General features: G+C 40.5%; 1 protein-coding gene across 2 annotated transcripts; it reads left to right on the forward strand.

Annotated features, from left to right (window-relative positions):
• Window positions 1–754: 754 nt before the first annotated feature.
• On the forward strand, window positions 755–19,262 carry NAA30 (N-alpha-acetyltransferase 30, NatC catalytic subunit). 2 transcript variants are annotated; one of them, XM_010225539.2, is made up of 4 exons: window positions 761–1,774; window positions 9,267–9,390; window positions 11,498–11,553; window positions 18,395–19,262. In XM_010225539.2, exons 1-4 carry the CDS (start codon window positions 839–841, stop codon window positions 18,530–18,532), a joined length of 1,254 nt encoding a protein of 417 aa, XP_010223841.2. In that variant the 5' UTR covers window positions 761–838; the 3' UTR covers window positions 18,533–19,262. The 2 variants fall into 2 exon arrangements, with proteins under 2 accessions (XP_088395227.1, XP_010223841.2); XM_088539101.1 differs by lacking the exons at window positions 9,267–9,390; window positions 11,498–11,553 and having other exon boundaries at window positions 755–1,774.
• Window positions 19,263–22,183: the final 2,921 nt, after the last annotated feature.

Raw genomic sequence — 22,183 nt, forward strand, 5'->3', positions numbered from 1 at the left:
CCTCCTAAAGTAACTAGGAGAAAAGGGGTTTTAAGCACAGGAGGCCACGGAGCATCCCCAGCCAGGGCGAGCAGCACCGTTTTGCTGCATTTTGCAGGGCATGTGCTCATTAATACCCCTATCTGGGTGTCAACACCGTCAGGATTTATTTTTTGGAGCAAGCAGCGTATTCCCAAAGCAGAAACTAACCACTTATGGAGAGTGGCAGAGGCTGGTGACTTGAGAGCGGGCAAAGCAACAGAAAAAAAAGGGGGAAAAAACATTATTTCAATGAGGATTTCTTTAAATTTGACTCGAGGGCAAAGCGACATGGAAAGTGACTCCTTGAGTGTATTTTTTCCCACAATTTATTTATTTATGTGTTTGTTGGTTTGTTTTCCGCTCCCGGCGGTGCCGGGCGCCAGCCCCGCTCGGGGGGGCCGCGGCGGCAGCACGCGGGCCCGGCGGGCGTTGCCAGGCGGCGCCGCCACGGGAGGAAGTGTCGCGCGGGCTGACAGGAAGCCCGGCCGCGGGCTTTACGGCGGCGGCGGCGCTTGGCGGCCGCGGGCTGCGCGGCGAGGGGCAGCGGCGGCGGCGCGGGGCGAGGCCGGGGTGAGCGGCGCGCGGGGCCGCGCGGGGCCGGCGGCGGCGGGGCCGGCGCCGCGGCGGGACGAGCGGGAGGCGGCGGCTGCGAGGCGGCGCCCGGGCCCGCGCGCTGCCTTTGTTCGCGTCTCTTTTCTCCCCCCCCCCGCCTCCCCCGCCCGCCCCGCCGGCCGCGGCCCGTGAGGAGGCGCCCGCCCCGCCGCGCCTGACGGGCCGCCCCCGCGGCGGGTTTTTGTGTCGCTCTCTCCCGTAGGACATGGCCGAGGTACCGCCGGGGCCTAGCAGCGTCCTGTCCCCGCAGGGGGACGCGCTCTCCCCCTTCCTCGGAGGAGGAGGAGGGGGGGCCGCAGCTTCCTCCTCCTCCTCCTCGTCCTCCTCTTCTTCCACCGCCGCCGCCGCCGCCTGCACCGGCGCCCAGGACGAGGAGGCCGAAGAGGAGGAGGAGGAAGAGGAGGAGGAAGCGGCGGGCGGCCGGGAGCAGCAGCGCGGAGGAGGCGACGGCAGCAAGGGGGGGCCGCAGCAGCAGCAGCAGCAGCAGCCGCCGCGCCGCCACCACCGCCACCCCCCGCACCACAACCACCAGCTCAACGGCCTCATCAGCCCCGAGCTGCGGCACCTGCGCGCCTCGCTCAAGGGCAAGATCCTCAGCGCGGAGGCCGCGGCGGGCGCCGAGGGGCCCGAGAACAAGCGAGCCGGCAAAACAACGGGCTCCGGACAGCAGCCGTCACCGCCCGCGGCGCCCTGCTCGGCCCCCCTCAGCAACCACCTCCCTCCGCAGCCAAGGACTGCGCCCTCCCCTCCTCCTCCTCCTCCTTCTCCCCCAGCAGCAGCAGCAACAGGGGACAGGAGCCAGGTTGCTGCCACGGCTACGACTGCTGCTAAAAGTGCAGCCCGCAATGGACTGGCAGGAGGGACTGGCTTGGAGGAGGAAGAGCAGGAGGAGGGGGATGAAGGAGGGCAGGAGGAGGAGCCCCTGCAGCTACTCTCCGAGTCCCTAGCAGCAGCCTGCAGCTTGAAAGGCTCGGGAACGGACTCTCAGCCCGAGGAGGACCTAACGATACGATACGTGCGATATGAGTCTGAGCTGCAGATGCCCGATATTATGAGACTGATCACCAAAGATCTGTCTGAACCCTACTCCATTTATACGTATAGGTATTTTATCCACAACTGGCCACAACTTTGCTTTTTGGTAAGTGCCTGGGGGGGGGCAGCAATTGGGAGGGGTTTGGGGCTGGGGAGGGGAGGATTAAAAGGGTGACATTTGTGGAAATATAATTACATTTTTAATATGGATAAGGGGAAAGGATGAGCTTTTCTGGGAGTACTTTTCACTAATGACCTGCCTTCGCCACGTGTGCCTGTATAGGTCCTATGCCTAAAGTTCCTACATTCTTGAGTAGATGTTTTGAGCAGTGGTAAAAGGGTTTGAACACAAGGCTGATGTTCAGGAACTTGGGGGTTGTAATCTTGGTTTTGACAGTGGCTTTTGTGACCCTTTGCAGCTCGCTTTTATTGTTTTGCCTCAGTTCTTAGGCTTGCATTTAAAAAAAAAAAAAAGTATTTAGCCCACTACTGTCTTGTGAGTGCTTAGTAATCCTTGCACAATGGTTTTGAGACAGACCTCAACAGGGCTAGCCTATAAATGTTAAGTGACATATGGAGAGAGGGTTTTAAAGACTTTCAGATTTGCTATCTTACTTTAAAAAAAGACACAACTGTTGCTTTGTACAGTTGTGATGGTATATGTGGCCTTACAGAAGTTTTCATACTCCTTAAACTTTCTTGCAGTACTAACGATATATTTAGTTTCTCTTTTTTCATACTGTGGTATTGAAAAGATTTAGAAGGACTGTCTAAAAACTAAATCAATGCTTAGTACTTCTTATGGAAGAACAACTCCTGGGCAGTTTTAGAACTTATATCTCAGTTGAGAAGCCTGCTGTTAGGATGCTCATCCATCCACAGGTATGTGAAACTGAGTGTAGTTTGGCCTAGTAGAGCCTTAGTTGTGCTTGATTTTCTTCAGAACTGAAGACTTATGGGAGTATATGGTACTTTTTTTGCTAACATAAATGATACATTTCTCTTTCTTGATGCTTTAATCAAGGCTGGACACGCTTTTCAGGGCTATATGTGTGTTTTTTTTAGCTAGATTCAAGATACTCCTGAATTGAAGGGTATCTCTGCAAAATTTTACTGGGATATGAGTACAGGAGGTCAGGCTAATGGAATCCATCTGGCCTTAAACTTCCTGACTGTTCTCATTTTGGAGTCTGATATAATTTATAGCAGGATTTATATGATTTATAGGAGGATATTCAGAACTGTGCCTCCCAAAGCCCAGAAGAGGGAATACAGTAAGATTATAGAAGTTCAGAAAAACATTACCTTCTGAAACAAAGCAAAATTATAAAATTATGTGAAAATACATGTGACTTCATTTGCCTTTATGCTGTTAATTATAAGCAGGCTGATCAGAGCAAAATGATTTTTTTTTTCAGGCATTGAGCCTACCCTAGCTATGTGTTATTAATTTCATACTGAACAGAAATGCTTGTGAGCTACAAATGTCCCTAGTTTCAGCATCAAGCGTGTTGTTGGTAATGCCAAGGAAGTGCTGGCTGCTACATCCCTGCACATCTTTGTAGTCTTTAGATCTTGTTTCTTTTGTGTATATATGTGTGTGTCTGTGCATACATATATATGTTTTTTTTTTGTCAGAGTAACTTGAGAACTTTGTTACGAAAAGGACAATGGCAAATTGTCTGACAGAGCATTAAATATTTGTTTTCTAATCTGTTTTTAAAACAAGTGCATTCAAAGAGCATGTTTTCACTAAAGGAAAATATCTCTTAAGCTTATTTCCTAGTGATGGATTCATTCTTGTTTAATAACCTTGAATCAACAAAACTTTGCTTGAACTATGCAAGGCTACTCAGATTTACCATTTTTATTAAGTGCAGAACAGTATGAAGCACATGAAGCTGTAGAGAAGGACAAACGTCTAAAGGAATTATCAAGTTGTTTTATATGTAATAATCTGAAACTCTTGCACTACGTTGAGTCAAAGTTGATGGGTTTTGTGACTGATTTTTAGCATTTTTGAGATTTGCTTTTAGAAGTTTTCTTGAAGACTTTCTCTTCTATGACAATTCATTTTGTTCCTGCAGTTAATGGATTTCTGGACTGCTTCTCTCTACTAAGTATCTTAAAATATTTACCTTCACTCAAGGTCTGTATATTCCAATTAGCAGGAACAGTGTCATGACAGTGAGAAGAAACATAGCGCCTGATTCCGTAAATCATTTGCCTTTAATGCCTCATGGCCTCACGCTCTTCTGGTTTGAGCTTTCGTTTTGGTTGTCATTGATTTCAGGGAGGAGGTCAGACTACAATTTCACTGTATTTGGGAAAAATATATCTGTAGGGGCTCTATTGATTCTATTAAACTCACCATTTCTGTGTCTTAGCTGATGTCTTTCCATGCAGTCTTTATAACATAGTCATGGGCACGTTCTTATTTCACATTCCCACCAGAGTGAGGGCAGAGCACTAGCTCCCTCTAAATTTGGAGACAGGATGTATGTTTTCCTTAAATGGTCAGCAGTTGTCCCATGCTGATGTATTCAGCAAACAATCTCAAACGCCACAGTTTTCCTTCGGATACCTGACAATGCAGAACTCTTTCCGGAGGGCAGTATTGACACTATTCCTGTGGACGATGATCTGGCAGATTTGAAACTTTTGACTTTGGCCTTCCCAAAGTGTAGGGTCATTCTAATGCAATTTGGTGCAACCGAAAGGGGTTCTTGCCCTGGCTTTCAAGGCAGTTTCCTCTTCCTCCTTTGTGTAAACCTGTCATGATCATCTGATTTGGGAGCTGAGCTAGCTGTACCCACCACCCCCAAAAAGTAAAGTTATGGTCATGGACACACATACACGTGCATGTACATACATACACAAGCGTATACATACATACATGTGTGTGGATGTTTTAGGATCTGTGTGTGGATGTTTTAGGGGCTCTGTGTGTGTGTTTTAGGGTCAGCTTTCTGTTGGTGTAGCTCCCTGAGTGGGAGCAACTACACCAGAGTGGGATCAGTGTCAGAATCAGTGCTGGTGCAAAAGAAGAGGTGCTAATGCAGAGCGGAGAAGGCAGCACAGGAACAACCCCAGCTACTAGCTTGGGGTTGCTCTGTCAGGCTGCTTCCCATGGGAGGAAAGCAGAATTCATATTCTGCTTTAAAAGGAGCTACAGATATCAAGAATCTTTAAAAAAATGTTCATTCTAACATCAAATTCGTTTGTAAAACTGCCTTACTGTCTTTTGAGGTAGTAAGTTGACAATATCGGTTCCAATATTGCAGCTTTACTAACTGGACTGCTGCAAGGTAAAAGCTGTTGCTTCATTAACTCCAACTGCCTGTTTAAACTTAAACTTGGATTTCATCTGTCTTTGGAAGAAGACTATGTGCTAGGTGTGGATGCTGTGTAGACTCTTGCTTTTTATTTGTTTCCCAGCACTCTGACAGTCCGATTCGTATTCAAATGACATATTGTGACCACTTCTTGCTCAAAAAATGACAGAGCAAAGCTTTGTTTCGTGTGAAATGTTTATATAGCACAACAGCTTTGTCCACATATTGATTGTAAACATGTATTCAAAGCTGTAGATTCTTTAGAAGTATTTTTGTACCTTCTACTCCTAGCACTGTTAAAATTATAAAACTTCTTCCTTTTAGAATTTTTAGAATTTTATATTAAATATTTGGAAAATTCTTTTTGCCATACATTAGCCTGGAAGAGGTGAGCCTGGGAGACCTTGCTCTGTTCTGAAGTCTGGGTAGGACAGGATGTAATAAAAGCCGAGTTCTGGACGTGTATTGCAGCCTCTCTCGTAATTCACCATACTGCACAGCTCAGCTCCCTTTTAAGAAAAATCTGGAAAATCTGTGCTTTTATTGGGTTCTTAACTTTGCCACCAGCAATAGTAGCTATTATAATTTAAACTTTGACAAGTTTAAAAATAACCCATTAATTTCATGTAAGTGGTCTTAGATGCATTGTAATTCCTAAATGGCTGCAGTTAAGATCTTGTTTTCTCCCAGTACTTGCCTCTTTCTCTTCTCTTTTTTCTTTTTTTCTCTTTTTAATTGGATTTTATTCAAGACACTCAGTGTCCTTCACATAGAAATTAAACCTTAAACCCGCTCTGTTTTTCTGTTGTGAAAAACTCGGTGCATACAAGAAGAAGCAGAGAAGTCAGGAAACTGCTAGGATATTGTCATATCCATGGCAGAGCTGGGGATAAATTCTGCAACTCCCCAGTCTGCAACCTGCTGCTCTTCCTTGGTGTATTCCAGAGAGAGGGGATTGCTGTGCTACTTCTAGCTGTTTGTGAAAACTACTCATTTTAGCACCTGAGTAATAATTCCTTCCTGTGCAAGGGCATTGTCAGAAAAACTGCATTAGCAGTTGTTAAACGGTGCTCAATTCCGTGGACTGGAAACAGAGGCAGTGACTTAGTGATTTCCCTGCTGTTGCACAGGTCTGACTTAACCATCAGACTTCAGCTTCACAATTGTAGCTTAAATGTCTCCTCTAATGGCACTTGGTAACGTGATCGATAAACCAAAGGATTCCGACAGGTCCACAGGCATTTCTGTGATGCTTCAGGATGGATTTTGGTGCTCGTGTGAGTGGAGCTGTGTTGCAGGAGTGCAGATCCTGCTGCATTTGATTCACAAAATATTTCTCCTGTTGGGGCTAGATGGTTATTTTAATCTTCTTTAAATGAGAACAAATGTGACAGGAGTGTGAAATGCATAGTTAGCCTGTGGCTGCCGATTTTAATGCCATCTTTGCTAATAAAATGAATGCCAATTGTTTTAGTTTTTTTGAAGGCTAATGTTCTTTCTGATACATAGAAGTTTTTCTGCTGACTCCTTAGTAATCCATGGTGCAATATGAAGATACTCTAATCTAGTCTGTTTTAAACATTTAAACTTATGCATAAGAACCAAGCAGTGTAAATACTGAATTTGAACTCAAGTATATTAATACTGCTAAAGGCTCAGTCTTAAAGTAAATCTTGCAATACTCTATCATGCTTATAATATGTAATGCTCAGTGACTTGGGCCAAAGTTTGTCTGTGGAAACTTTTCTAAAAGTGCTGTCATGTACTTGAAAAGAGAATTTGGCCCATAATCATCTCCCCCATAAGTGATGCTATGTGGAAACTGCTTTTTCTTTCCTCTCCTCCCATTTACTACTCCAGGATCTTTTTATTTAGGATGTTTAACCTTCCCCAAGGAATTAAATTATTCAGTTTTACATTGCATTTTAGGTTCATTTTCAGCTTTAGATGAAGTTGGAGAGAAAGGGGAAAGGAAAGGGAGAAGACAAGCTCAAATTAAGGGACAGGTCCTGCATTCCCGTGTAAGTGGAGTGTCCATAGATTAGCAGGCAGATCTACCTGCCTGAAGATAGAGAAATAGATTCCCAAGTGTTCAGGGAACTGGTAACAAAGTGATACTTTATGCAACTATCTGCAACAGCAACAAAAACCTTAAGTATTTACTACCTCACTGAAACAAAAATACTTCGTTGCTCCTTTAGTGTTTAAATACCAGTGGTGAAAATTGTTCTCTTAAAACTGTGTCAACCAAGATCTATAATGATGGGAACATCCCCACTCTCAAAGTGTATAAAAATATGTCTAAGGCTTCTCTACATGACTGTTATGATCAACAATTTGCACGTGTTCACTTCAGGGCAAAGCATAACTATAGCATGTTAGTTTGTGGTGTGCTCCTTTTTTAAGCGAGGTGTAAGATTACATCTAGGTACTCTGCATAATTATAGCAGTGTTATGAACAGTCTGTCTGATGATACTCTTTATTTAACTCCCTGTTTTTCTTGTGTCTGTGCTGAGATACAAAATTTGCCTTGAGCTGACACTTTGCATACGCAGTTTTAGTAAAACTACAGTTGTCTTTTTCCCTTTGAAAGAAAACCCATGTGTTTTAGGACAAACAAAAACCTACTTAGAGGCTGTGTATTTAGTCCACTTAGATCATGCTTTGCTTTTGCTTCTTTGGAAACCGCATGTTTAGATTGTTCAGAGTTCTTGGGTACAGTGAGAAAGGTTTATTATCCCAACAAATAACGACTTAGCAATTATACTTGATGAGCTTAGAAATTATTTTGAGCTCATGCTGTATCACAGAGCTTTGAAACTGCAGCTCATTCTTTTGGGCTGCTTCATTTCACTTTCAGTTGGGGCTCCTAGCAGATAACTAACCCAGCTAATAACCACCATTTGGGAGGAGGTGCTATTTGATTTTTCATCTTGGGGCAAAAAGAAAAAAACCTCTCAGTCTGTGCCTGCACCACAACCTGTATAAATGAATCCTCTGCCCGCAGAGTAACCATGGACTGTCTTATCCTACAAGCTGCACACAGTCGTTTACAGGCTGTTGTATGGACTGTAGATTTGAGGGAAGCGAGCCCTGGGAATGGTGTGGAGATGGGCCTCAGTGAGGTCTGCTAACATTGGCTTTGGCAAGTCCTTTTCGGTTTGACATCTTGCTGCTGTGAATTTGGATTATCCAGAAGAGCTTGTGCCAGCACATGCTTGTGCCAGTCATATGCTCCAGTTCCAGTTTAGGAGCTGTGTGTGAGCTGGGTCCCCCTGCAAATACAGGTCTTGTTTGAAGTTGTGTGGATCTGTTTATACCCCCACGCATACAACTGTGAGCTGCTTTTCTTAATTTTAGTCTTTCCCTGAATGAATAGTGGTTCCTACTCCCCTTGGACACTAAATCTCTGTTTTGCAGCCTTATTCACTTTTACTGCTGCAGGTTATAATGTCATTAATCTTTCTTGCTGTCTAATCCTTCACCTAACATATGATTTGGTTATTCAAATTCCCCTCTTTCTCCAGTGTATTTTGTGGTAGAGTTTTGGGTGAACGCAGACATTATGCAAATAATTTGATAAATGTCTGGGGTGGGTTTTTGTATTGTTCTGCTTGTTTTAATATTACAGAGTGCCTTAGTCTCCTAGCATATTTCCTCTTATTATATCACTGGGATAACTATAAATTATACGGCTGTTAGCTGAAATCTCTGAACAGCTGAAATGTGTGAAGTTACTTGCCTTTTTGTTGTTTGTTTGTGCCTGGAATATTTTCTGGCTTAAAGTGACAGTTTCCAAAGACTAAAGGCGTTTTATTCTGACCCGTTATGGGCTTGACAATAACACCAGGCCAAATTAAGCATGTTATCTGCTGCAGACATGAAAACTGAGATCATTATAAAACAGAAATGGACTTTTTGGCAGCCCACATGAAAGAATATGATTTATGCCTTAACCTGTCCTCCTCCTCCCCCATCCCCAACCACATGTCCTTGCCTTTAAATTTCAAGGAGTAATACTGTGATTGTGTAAAGGACAACTTACTACTCGTCAACAGATGGTAACTTTATTTGAAAACAATACAGAAATAAGAACTTTCTTATTTGTATTTTGGAGCCATTTAAAACTTACACAACCTTTTTTAATAGCTTTGTGCAGCCAGGTTTGTGTGGATGTTTTGTTTAAAATGCATTGGTCTGATTTTTTCAGCGTGGCATTATAAACCAAAAACTGAGAATGCATGCATGTGTTTGTCTTTAAGGCCATGGTAGGTGAGGAGTGTGTAGGTGCCATCGTCTGCAAGCTGGATATGCACAAAAAGATGTTCCGCAGAGGTTATATAGCCATGTTAGCAGTGGATTCCAAATACAGAAGAAAAGGAATTGGTAAGAATAGTACTTTTTTTTTTTGATTTTTTTTTTTAAACTTAGATATCCTGTAGTTTGCTGGGGTAACTGTCACAAAGAATTAAGCAAAAGTGAACCACTAAGTGTGATGGTTTGTCTGTTGTCACTCCCTGTCATCCCTTTCTCTCTGATGCATGCTCCCCAGCCTGGTGGGCTTTTTGCTTTTTTTTATTTTCATTTTATTTTATTTAACCTGGAATATCTGTGCCCTGTCAGTCTGTCAGTTTTATAATCTTGGGTATGATAAGGATGTAAAGAAAGGCAATTAGCAGTCATTTATATCTGAAAACTATCAATACCAAATAATTATAGGAGTTATTTTGCGTCTTTATATGTAGCTTCATCATTTTATTTCCATGAGGTGCTCAGGATATTACCCGCCAAATTATCCTTTGACTTTTCCCTGTCAGTTATGCATAGATAGCACATGAGGAAGATATGTATAGCTCATTGCTTTTATTAAAACTTGCAAAAAATAGTTGTTATTCTTGAATGACCAAAACTGAGATCTCTCTTACTCTAGGCAAGCCGTTCCTCACAGGTGATTTGCCCTCCCTTGTTAATCACTTTTGCCCAATTAAGACTTTTTTCCTTCCAACCCCAGTTATCTTTGGCTTGGTTAAAGATCCATTCTTACACAACTGTAATTCTTTTGATTTGCTATTGTGATGTTTCCTTCATTTTCTAGTATACATATTTTTTTATATAAATGTATATGTGTGTGTGTATATATATATATACTTATGTGTTTTTTTGTCTTAAAATGCAAATGTCACTTTAAGAGGCCAGAAATGTGCTTTACCACCCTAATGCTGAAAAGCCATGATTAAAGACAAAATGATTTGCAATGGAAATGTAAGGGGCTACATAAGGGGCTATGTTATAGAATGCTACCAACGTGTGTTCTCCTGCAAAAAACCCCACTAGTAGCACTAAATAACAGCCTGACTAGTCAAGCATGTGGGAATATTTTTTCTTTAGTAGAATTCAGAAGCCATTTGAGATTTCACTAGTGGAGCAGAGGGAGGAACGTAAAGAGAAATCGCCCTCTGCTTTCCCTTTAGCTGAGTCATAAAGGAGCCTGCCATAATTTAAAAGCAGGCACTTGGGTTCATGAGTAAATGAGAACAAATGCTGTTCTTGTGCAGACCTCTGCAAGGTTTTCCCCTCTCCTTAGTCAATTCATCATTTTAGAATTATATAAATAGAATGTATATTTAAGATTTTGCTTACTTTAACATTGGAAATGTTGACTTTTTTCCCCTGCTCTCACTACCTTGCTCTTTAAAGTATGATGTTAATCTGAAGATTTGCTTTATATACAGTATGGTTTTGTCGTATGCTCAAATAAAATCTTAATTGATTTAAAATTTTGAGAATTCTTTAAAACAATCTCTAGATTCCTTGGGGTTTTTTTTCCTTTTCCTTAGCCTTCTAATGGAAGTGAGATTTATGCAATTTCACTGAACAGCAGTTTTTTCCACTAATAACTTTGAAATCAACTTTCAATTTCACCCCAATTCTACAGACAGGTAGGGATATTACGTTTGTAGATCTGTTGTGAAATGGATGAAAAATAATGCTAAAGAATGAAATTAATGCAAGACTGAGGGGAAGGGATGGGCTTTGACCATGCTATTAAACACCAGCAAAACCAAATGGGAGGGAGCCACAAGAAAAGTGGTTTCATAAGTTCTGTTACTAATAGAAGCATTTGTTTTAGTAAGAGGAAATTCCCTTGGAAGATGAATGTCCTTCAAGTACATGCCAACAGATTTTGACTTTAAATGCAGCGAAAAGGAATGAATCACATCTTGGAAGGCTATATATAACAGTATGTTAAACATAGAAGCCTGTTTTTAATATTCTTGTGTTAGAAGAATCTTGCATTCAGGCTCGAGTCTCTGGATATTTTTGCTGGTTATTTTAATGCTCAAACGTGAGACTGCAACTTGACTGCAAATTCTTGTAGTCTTTCTCTCCTCGCCCAGGTGTTATCATATAGGTAGCTCATGTATTAGTTTTGTATGAACAAACATCTTTTGCATTGCAACTTTGTTGACGCATATTCAAATCTAAATTTCAGGTACAAACTTGGTTAAGAAAGCTATTTATGCTATGGTCGAAGGAGATTGTGATGAGGTAAGATTTTTATAATCAAAAACTTCGGGATATAATGTAAATGGTTTGTGTTCTCCTATACCTAGATTTAGATTTGTTTTGCAGGTTTTCTCTTCGGGTTCTGTGTTTTCTTTCTTGGGTTTTTGTTTGTTTATTTTTATTTTGGTGGGTATCACATTGGTAAGCAACTTCCTGATCTATTATAAAGAAAAGATAATGTCCAAAAAAGGTGCAAACGGAAGGATATTTTAAGATTTGTTGTAAATGCTCAAATTCAGCGCTTTGGGTTTTGGCTTGCTTTGTGAACCTGCATCACCCTTCACAGTCTTCCTCCAAAGACTCCAGTTTGAAGATGGGGCTGTACCAGTACAACGTGAATGTTGGCTGTAACGCTTCCGTATTTTCAGAATAGGGGAAGATACTAGAACAGTGCTGTAATACTGCAGAACATGATTTTATCACAGCAAGCCATCAGATTATGTCATCACAGCAAGTCATCAGTTAGTGCTACCTAATATGCTTAGGCACTAACAGAACTGTGTAAGGGTTTAGCATGTCAGTGAAAACTTTTAAGGAAAGTAATTGAATCACTGTCAAGCTTTCTCTGGCCTGTGCATTTCTGGTCTTTCCTTTTACTACTTTGTAGCCTCTACTTTTTTTCTTTTTTTTTTTTTAATATATATTAAGCAACAAACTATCTTAATGTGCCACATCTAACTTGTGAAAACTCTCCCTAGATCCATTCTCCTTCACTTGGTTATCTTTAACTCTTTCATCTGCTTGGTACAATGGAGTCGTTTAACTTCTTCCTGATAAATGAATGGTGTCATTTCAGTGTGTCATATTGGGGATCCTTTGATCTCTTTGTATTCCTGCTTCAATTGCTCCCTCACTTACCACACTGAGCGTGGTGCAAAACTCCAAGCTTTGTCGCAAGACTTGTGGCATATTCTCTACTCTGTTTATTTTTCCACTAGTTGAGTTACTCTTTTGCAGAATCCCTGCATACATCCTGACTTCAGAAGCAGTTTAGGTGTTTGTTCTTTTCTGCAGATCCCTTCCTACCTCCATTTACTGGTGTCATATTTTCTATAGTGTATGTTGTACTTGAGCAGTGTAGTGCAATTTGATGTTTCTGAGCTTGTTCCCCAAGTCCTTTGTTTTGTCTTGTGTTGTCCTTATGCTTGTATCACCCTAAGCAGTACACTTTGCCCTAACCCCTTTTCTACTGGCTGCCGTGAACGATTAGAGAAAGGAGTTTCTTTCCCATTGCTCTCTCTTATGCTCTTGAATTCACTTCCCATTACTAAATATCCAAGATTATTTTAAAGAACTGAGGGATAGTGTGACAATTGTGATAGTGCAGAGCACCCTTTTCTTACATCTCAAGATGCAGGGAGGTGAATTGCCTAATGTCATTGGGGAAGTTGGTTTCTGCGCCAGCCACCAGAGATGCAATAGCTCATTATGTATAAGCATACACGTGAGCTGCTTCTCATACAACCTCATTTCTAAATTGAACATCTAACTGGTGTGCACATAATGTGTTCTCCCCACTGCTTAAACATTAGCCCAAGAGCCTCCTCTTATAGCTTTTTGTCACTCAAAAGCGAAACCAAAGTGTTAGGGACTGAAGGCTGCCGAGATCTCCTTAAGTCTTTGTCACGGATTTTCATCCATGGTGCTGTACAGATGCTTTATATAAACTTGCAGGGCATTTCTCAAAGACTAGTGCTGTCCCTATTAACCAAGTGCACCACAATCCAAGCCTCTTGCAGCGTGTGCTGCACAAGTGCAGGCAAGTTCCAGCTTGGGAACTGCTAACTGTGTGGGATGATGCCCTGCTTCTTGGGGACTTCTGCCTGCACTTAGTGCTGGCACTGAAATGGGGCCTTGCATGTCCAGGCAACTTACAGCACTTTTTGCACTGGTCATCAGATATGTCCATATGGATTTAAGAAACAGGAAAAAAAAAGAGAAAACAATGCAAGATAAATATAGTTACCTGCAGCTAAACAGCAAATGTCTTCAGGCACAAAGTGTGGGCTTTTTCCCAGTGCACATGATATTCCCATAATGATGTTGGCTACTCAAACATCCTGGTTTTGCAGAACAGTCTCCTAGGACTGCAGGAAGACGTTTGGTCCTGATAAACACCTGAAAAATCCACCCAGCCACCCATTATTTAAGGTTCTTCCTGATAGAGCTGACAAACCGCACAATTTCTTTATAGCAGTTGTTGGGGAGTGGTTTCTAGCAGTGTGTTTGATGTTTTCCTGACCAAATCTGAAGCAGTGCATCAGAGTGGCTTGTTTTTGTGAGGTTTGTAGATAGTTTCGTTATCTCTGATGCTTGTAAGGTTGAGATTGTTTTTTATTTTTTGTTTTTTTTTCTACCTCGAATAGGATTAGAAGCAGGATGAAACAAGATACTGGTATGATGCTTGAAATAAAATGGATTGTGATTGAAGAACATAGTTTTCTGAAACTTGCTCAGAATATGTTTTTAAAAACAGGAATAGGTACCTGTAGATGTAGTTAAAACATTTGAAAGCTGCTTAGAAACTCTTCAATCTTAGCATGGAAAGATAAAATAAGCTTGTGACATGATTTGATAAATGTTTATTCAATGTAACGTTTTTCAAGTTAGTATAGATTAGACCTTTTTGGGCATGAAAATTGAGTTCTGAAAATTAAAGTACTTGTGCAGCACCACGGATGAAATAGCTGGGCAGGAATCAGTGTGGGGAGAAGGAGATGGGCTTGGAGGAGGTGGTCAGGGCTGTATTAGAGCAGAGAGGAGGGGGACAAGCTGACACTCAGGGTGGCTGGTTGAACTAGGAGTAATCTTCAAACCTGAAGCAAGTACTCAAGAGGCTGCTTTCAGCAGGAGTTTCTGGATATGATGTTACAGAACTTGGATTTTGATCGTGATGAGTTTCTCAGGCACTGGGTGTTAATGAATACTCACGTTTGGGATAGTGAACTGATGGTTTCCAGGATTATCGTGGGTTTTGCTTTCATTGAGTTGCAGTGGTTTAACAGAATTTTCCTGGTTGTAGAATAAGTACAAACTATCTAATGCAGTGTTCTGATTTGGTGTTTAAAAGGTAAGAGCGAATACTTTTCTCTCTTATTTACAAAGTTTTGTAAAGATTTTCCTCCTAATGTAGGAAGCAGAGGGAGTGATACAGTCAGGTATCCAACTTACTAAATTTACTTTTACTTTGTCCTTTTTAGATCAGCTTTGAAAAACGTTCCTTGCTATATCCCTTAGTGAAAGGAGGATTGTTCGTTGTTCACGTAGGATAGATGAGATCCCATAGGGTCGTTTATAGGTTCCCTATCTATAGCATGAGTGTGTAAGCAATCAGCAGTGCAATTTTTCAGCACCTCATCACTGCAATACCATGTAAGTACTAACTGATCAAAAGGAGGCTATGTGTAAATGATAGAGTTTTCTAAGGCAAATGCAGAATTTGAAAAGGAATTGCAGCTTTTTATGAGAACTTCTATCAGTCTGCTAAGTTGATTAAAGGAACTGGACAAACATCCACAACTTGATTCTGTTGATCTCCCAAACTTATTTGTAAGAATAACAACCTGTTCTGTGATATGCCAAATGTATTTGAAAGAATAACAGCCTGTTCTGCGAGTGCTGAAAGAATATTTTCTTCATTTGTTTGTTTAATTTGGCTCTATTCCGTGACTTGGCTTCTAAATTTGAGTTGCTTCAAAGTTTGAATTGAAGAAGCAAGGGGTTTTTTGTCCCTTTTGATTTTTTTTTTTTTTCTTTTCAATTAATGAGTAAATTCTAGGTATGTATGAGAACATAATAGCAGGAAACATTGCATTTGGTTATTACTATAGAAAATGATTCCTTGCTTCTAAAAACAAATTAAAATTAAAGCTACTTGAGATAAATGTTGGACTTATGAAATTTTAGATGCGAGAGGAAATACAGCTTTCAGAAGGTTACAAGTTCTGCAGAAAATGCTGTTAATTCAAATCAGGTCTTTGCTGGAGTAGAGCAATGTTTACCATTAAAGACCATAGGCCAGAAATAAATGAAATGATTGAAAGTTTGAGTCTTTGCTGAATATCTCATACAGGAAGAGAGGAATCCTTCACAGAATCAAGCATCTGAAACCTAGATAAAATAATACTGGGTTCCTTTATTAGATGTAGAAACATACTTCAATTACAAGTCACTGCTTGAATCCTCACTGCTTAACTCTATTTAACTAGATGTTTTTTTCAACAATTGATTGATAACAGGCGATCAAAATTATAACTTTCTCGTAGCCTGGGTATTACTGGTGGTCCTGAGGTCCCTTGGTGTTAGGATTGCAGTTTAGGCAGAGTTCTGATTTCCGTGTACCCCAGGAGTTGGCCATGTCCTTATCACTTAAATTCAAGCACACAGAAAAAGATTTTCTATTGATTACAAAGCAGCTGGAATAGGAGGGTCTGAGGCCTTTTCCCTTCTAGTGATGAGTCTCAAAAAACAAAGTACATAGCTAAGATTGCTTTTCCCAGCCACTAGAAAACAGCTTCTGTCATTCCCGAAGTTAATTTATATAGGATCCCTCAGTTCCTTCTAGCAGGGTGCTGGTTTTAAGCCTTTATGAGATCATATCCACAGTATGTTTAGGTCAAGGAATTATTTATCATTGCGCTAGGTCTTTTTCTAAGAATACTAGAGCACATCCATTTCATCACCTTGCAAGGCGAGCTTTGACTCCAGCGCTGGGATTCCAGCAAACCTGAATTTCAGCCTTTAACCACTCCCTTAAACGCAGTGTTGATGGACACCTCTGAGCACTGCAGGAATTGCTTGCTGTTGGATGCAGACACGTTATATCCCTCCACCGCGTTGCTAAACATTTATGAGAGCGAATGCTGGTTGGAGCTGGCGTTCACATAAGTCTCTTGCACTGTAGTTCTTACATGGGTCACCTTTCCTGACTGGCATAATGCTTTGTTTCAATTTGAATTTAAAAGTTGTACAGCTTGCATAATTGCAGAAAAGATCGCAAGCAGGTCAGGAAAAATATTGCACTTCCATAATTGGTCACAAATTGATACTAATTAATTTGAATGGGTTAATAATCTTACGAGTGTTTGCTCAGGTCACAGGGCTTGATAATAGTATTCCAGTGAGGTGCCAGCATATGTTTAAGAAAAGAAATTCAATCTCTAATTCTTCCCATAAGACTAAGACTTGAGTTAGGCTGCCCCAAGAGTACAGGTACCACAGTCTGACCTGCTGTAACTTAAGAACTCTGGCTATTAATATTTTAATATGTGACCTCTCGTTCCCTTTAGAAAAACCAATTACCTCAAGTTTTATTTTTCCCCAGTGTGTGTTGGCCGTTGGGTTGTTAGCCCTGAATTTACTGTTCTTTGTACGTTTGTGTGCTGAATTCTCAGGCTGAATTCGCCAGTGGAATGTGGTCAGAGAAGCTTGAACCTTGAGTAATGCTCAAATATATACAGGGAGTAGATAGTTAAATCTTGAAGGTAACCAGTCTAACTGCTGGCTGCTTCTGCCTCTTACGCTTAACCACTCCTTAGACGGCAGAAAATAAAGCAGATGGAAAGAAAAATCAGTAATTTTCTACCCAGGCTGCTTTTTGAAGTGGCTCTGCAACAAGCCTAGTAGAGCTGGCAAAACAGGCTGGGGAAATGGAAATCCGTGCCTGGAGGCTGCGGGGCCACGCGCTCAGCAACGCAGAGTGCCTTAAACCGGTGCAAATAGAGCCTAATGTTTTATTCCTGATTTTCTTTTCCTCAATTTTGCTGAGCTAGTGTTTTTTCTTTCTTTCTTTCTTTTTGTATTTTGATGTAGATGGCTCTAACTACACACCGTGCATATGAAATAATAATTTAGTAATATCCACTGATGGTTGAGGAAAATACATGGGTTGTGTTTTCATCATGTGGTCTTTCTGCACAGTTTAATATGTAAATGTACATGGTCATGGATTTATATGTAGTCTTGTCAGCCTGTTAGCTCATCCTCTGTTCTTGAGTAACCCTGATCTACCTAATAGCAAAATCCTTAAATATGAGTTGGACAACACTAGGCAAAAGAGGTTTTTTTTATCATTTGGAAGGGATAGGTGGTTCAGCAGGTGTGCCAGGCCTCAATTCAGTGCATTTGGAGAAAAAACTGCTCGGAGGTGTATTTTAATGCTTTTATATTCCTTTTTAAATACTTGTATCATTTCTTGCCTATTCTTGAGACTTCTGGGGCACTTTTGACCCCTTGCTTAATTTGGACCACATTGGGGTTTGATCCAACCTCATCACAGGTCATCTTGCTGTTGGGATCTTATCAACATAGGGGAAAAAAGTGGGGAAAAAGCTGCAAACTGCTCTTTCTTCCTTGCTTATGCAAGACTAGCTGGGAACAGTGGTTGCCAACGCTAAATCACCTTCCTAAACCTGTGCATTACTTTAATTATATACCCTTTCCTTTCTCACCAGAAGCACAGATACTACAAACATTACTTTTGTCAGCTAAATGCTGAAGGCTTCTGTCTAGGTCTATCAGATTATGAAGTAAAAAGTTATTCAGTGACTAAGCAAGAACAATTTTCTGCTCAGTTCTTGATCTCTCTCTGCAGGTGAAACTTGCTTGCAAGTGCTGTTGTTGAATAACTGCTAAGGAGTATTTATAAATGTGGGGGTGGAGGGAGGTTGCATGAACAAGCCAGAACAAGGTAGATTAATTCCATTCATTGCTAGCAAGTGTAATTTTACATAAAAACTTTAGAGTTTGTTCAGTACTCATGTAAACCGAAATACACAGCTGCTTTCTAATGTGATATGTCTTATCTCTTTATTTTTTCTTAAAGGTTGTTTTGGAAACAGAAATCACAAATAAGTCTGCTTTGAAACTTTATGAAAACCTTGGTTTTGTGCGAGACAAGAGGCTGTTCAGATACTATTTAAATGGAGTTGATGCACTGCGTCTTAAACTATGGCTGCGTTAAAAGAAACCATCACATCAAGCAACTGACGTCCCAACAGCGCAGAGTTGTCCTTTGCATGCAATGCAATTTATACAAAATTGCCTTGCAGATGGACCTAGTAATTTCCATGCAGCTCTTATCTGTCAGTGTCTCATTGAGTGTCGCACATATTTGTTGCACTTTGGCATGGCGCATTTGTTCCGAATTAAAGCAGATTGTTTCAAACTTCGAGTTCTTTTGGTACCAGCAAGATGTGCCAGTTGATAGCCAAGATATGTTCATTCATTTGCAAGTCTACTGACTGTATTACATACACAGTGAACATTTTATCAAAGAACCTGTATGTGGAACACGACTTTTGGTTCCAGAAAAAAGCCAATGTAGATTGTAAAATTCTATAAGTATACTAACATTTCATACAAAAATTGCCATAGTTTTCTGGAAGAAAAAAAAAAAGGCTTCAATTTTAGGTTTTATTTTTCAATATTGAATTTTCCATTCTTAAATATTGGTACCTCAGTGATTAGTGAATGAAAAAAATGTATTGTAGGGTGGGGTGTGTGTTACAATGAGTAACAGTAACAATTAAATTGCGTCTGCCAGTGCCTGTATAGATAAGTATATTTGTCTTCACCTCTAAGTTTGGAGTGCATGCTTTTATTCTTTTACTTTCTTCAATTGTCTTCGCAAGAAAATTTCTGCTTTTATTTAAATTCCGGATTTGATAATAAATTATTTCAGATTTTTATAATTTGGATACTTCTCCCAGACAAGGGTTGGGAAGGCCCTTCTTTTCTTACAGCCAGAAGTGTAAGCTATTTTGAAAACCTCGAGTAGCTGCTACAAGAGAACCTGATGTCGCCAGTAAATCTTTGCTGGTTTTGGATGCACTTTTTTCTTTTCTTTCAAAAGAGTGAGGGACTTCTTTTAAAAGAAGGTATAGAAAATTAATGTAAATTGGTATCACTTTATTTAATCAAAATTATCGCTAGAAGCTCTGGAAAAACAGCTTTTTTAAAATAGTTGGAACAATTCTTTTTCGGATCGCTTTGCTTCAGTGTTCTGCAATGCTTCAATCCTTGGTTTTTGGTCTTGGAAAATAAATTTCAAGGTGGATTGTATCCATTTTTTTATTTTTTTAGCTGCTCTCATCTTCTCTAAATTTACATGCGCTAAATTATTGGGGTATTTTTTTCCCCTCCAAAATCAAAACAGCAGGGAAGGGACTACTCTGTGATTCTCTCTCTTCCTCTCTCTGTCTCTTGCTCTCTTTTGTTTTTATTTTTTTTGAAATTGGGTTTACATAGGTTTGACCAATACCCATTAATTCATTCAGTAATTACATTGTCAAGGCTTTCTTGCTCAGTGTGATTATATAGCCCAGTTCTATGAATCTATTGTTTTTTCACTTTGGGGGGGGGAAAAAAAAAAAAAAAAGGTATTGGATGACTTGTGGAAGAGCCTATGTAATCTATAGAAGAGGGTGGCCTCAGTGAATCTGCTCTTCTGTAGCTGAGCGACCTCTTCAGATTTGCCTTACTATTTTTTTTAAGGGTTTGGTTTGAGTCATGGATTTGTTTTGGTTTTTTTTTGCTAATTACTGTAAATTTAAAAACACAAACACCAAAACCCCTACCTCCAGTAACATTTGGAAAAAAAAAATCCCCGTGTAGGAAAACTGGATTTAAATGAGCCTTATTTTGCACAGACCAATCATTCACATGGTGATGGGCATTTCTTACCACTTACAAATTATGAGTTGTATTTGAAAATATATAAATTTTTAACTTGCCATTGGTTCTTCTAAGTTTTCTGCTTATAGACACCACTCGTGCTTTCGAGGGGTTTGTTCCCCTTGACAAAGGGAAATCCTGTTGGAAGTGGTGCCTGAGCCATGGTGTAATAAACTGGAGTCTGCTCTTCACGGAGCATTCTAGAGTTTGGAATCCCTCAATTTTCTCACTTCGGAGCAGATTATCTGGAAGTGTCATTCATAATTAAGACTTAAATGTTGGGAATATGAATCTTCTCCCATCTGTATTCCAGGGGCTTAGGATGCAGCGACGGGCTTGCTTGAGCTCCCGAGACAGACGGGGGAAGTTTGGTGCCTCGCTGGCAGCTGCTGGGCTGGTAGCAGAGACACCAGAGCTGCCTCTCCTGTGTCTGCCCAGCCTGGAGAACGGGAAAGCCAGACAGGCAAGTTCTCTGTTGGTTAATATTTAATCTGCGGGTTCGTTGGGATTCAAAAGCCGCCTTAGAAGCCAGCCCGAATCATTTTTCACAGAGGCAACGCCAAAAATGTATCACTGTGGAGCAGATTTCAAATACAATTCTGTTTGTTTGGTGTAAGAAGCAACTCTCACCGTGCAAATTCGGAAGATCCTGCGCAAAATAGATGCTCGCTTGTTTTCAAAGTGTGTTTTGCCAGAAAGGTTCTCATCTTGCTGCTGTGTAACACGCAGGTCACTAGAGAAGATACTGAAGCTGTATGTGCTGGTTGGTATCGAAACAGATTTATGCTCTGTGTTGCTTGGGACTGGGTGTCATGGTGGGAAGCTACAAATTTGCTAAGAGATGAAAATAGGTTTTCTAATGAAATCGAGCAAAGAAAGTTCAGTCGTCTCCTTCTCCCATGTGTTGCTAAAACACAGCCCTCCCTCCCTCACCTCTTTTGCATTGACAAATCTAAGGAGTTGATTACTTTTATGTTTAACTTTGCCCAAATATCGCTATTGGCTGACATGTCAGAATGGATGTCTGCATTTATATTGTTTTTTGTTTTTTTTCTTTAAAAAAGGGTTCATCACCGTCGAGAAAAGTAGTCATAATCTAATTGACATTGCGTAGTACATCACAAACTCTTATTTTGGGGCACCACAAAGTGTGGCTAAAACTGCGTGCTATGTTAAAGAAAAAATTTCAGGTCTTGTATAAACATAACAAACTGTGTTGGAGTTCAGGTATCAGATGGGCAGCTATGAAAATATCAAGTGTATCTGAAAATTCTGGACTGCTGTTTGGAGTGGATTATATTCTGCTGTCCCTTGATCCTTTTTGATGAGAACAAAACCGATGGGATTACAAAATGTATGAGCTGTCTAAATACAATGCAGTCAAATAAATGGTTAAGTTGTTTATCTACTTCCTTTTGGATGGAAATGCTCCCATGGTTGTTTTGCTTTGTCTACAAAAATATATGAATACACACGTACGATTCTTGAGAGAGAAATGGTGGGAAAAAATTGTATTTGAGAAAATTGTATACATTATTTTTCTTATCGCTGTTTGATTTAATTTCTGTGCCTGTGTTGGAAGCTTTTGTGTGAATTTAAGTTTTGTAACTGAACTAAAATACATTTTTCCCCCATGTTTATTAAGTTCTGACTAATGTAGTCAGAGTGGGCTTTCAGGAAGGATAAGGATTTTCTTATTTCTAATGAAACAAGCGGGAATTAATGGTTTGTAGCCCATTCAAAGACTGGAACAAGCTCTCTTAAAAGCCTGTGTGGGAGCTTGTGGGTTTTGGAAATCCCATGTGCTTTATTCTGTCTGCAATTTTATTTAAAACTTTCTCATAATTTGTCAGCAAGCGATGCTCGTGTTTGGGACCGTGTTTCTGTGGGGGTGTGAACAGTTGCAACTAATGTAAAATAACAAAAGGCATTGTTCAAA

This window comes from Tinamus guttatus, unplaced genomic scaffold, assembly GCF_059628265.1.
Source record: "Tinamus guttatus ecotype Peru unplaced genomic scaffold, ASM5962826v1 Tinamus_guttatus_pri_ptg000048l, whole genome shotgun sequence".
NCBI lineage: Eukaryota > Metazoa > Chordata > Aves > Tinamiformes > Tinamidae > Tinamus > Tinamus guttatus.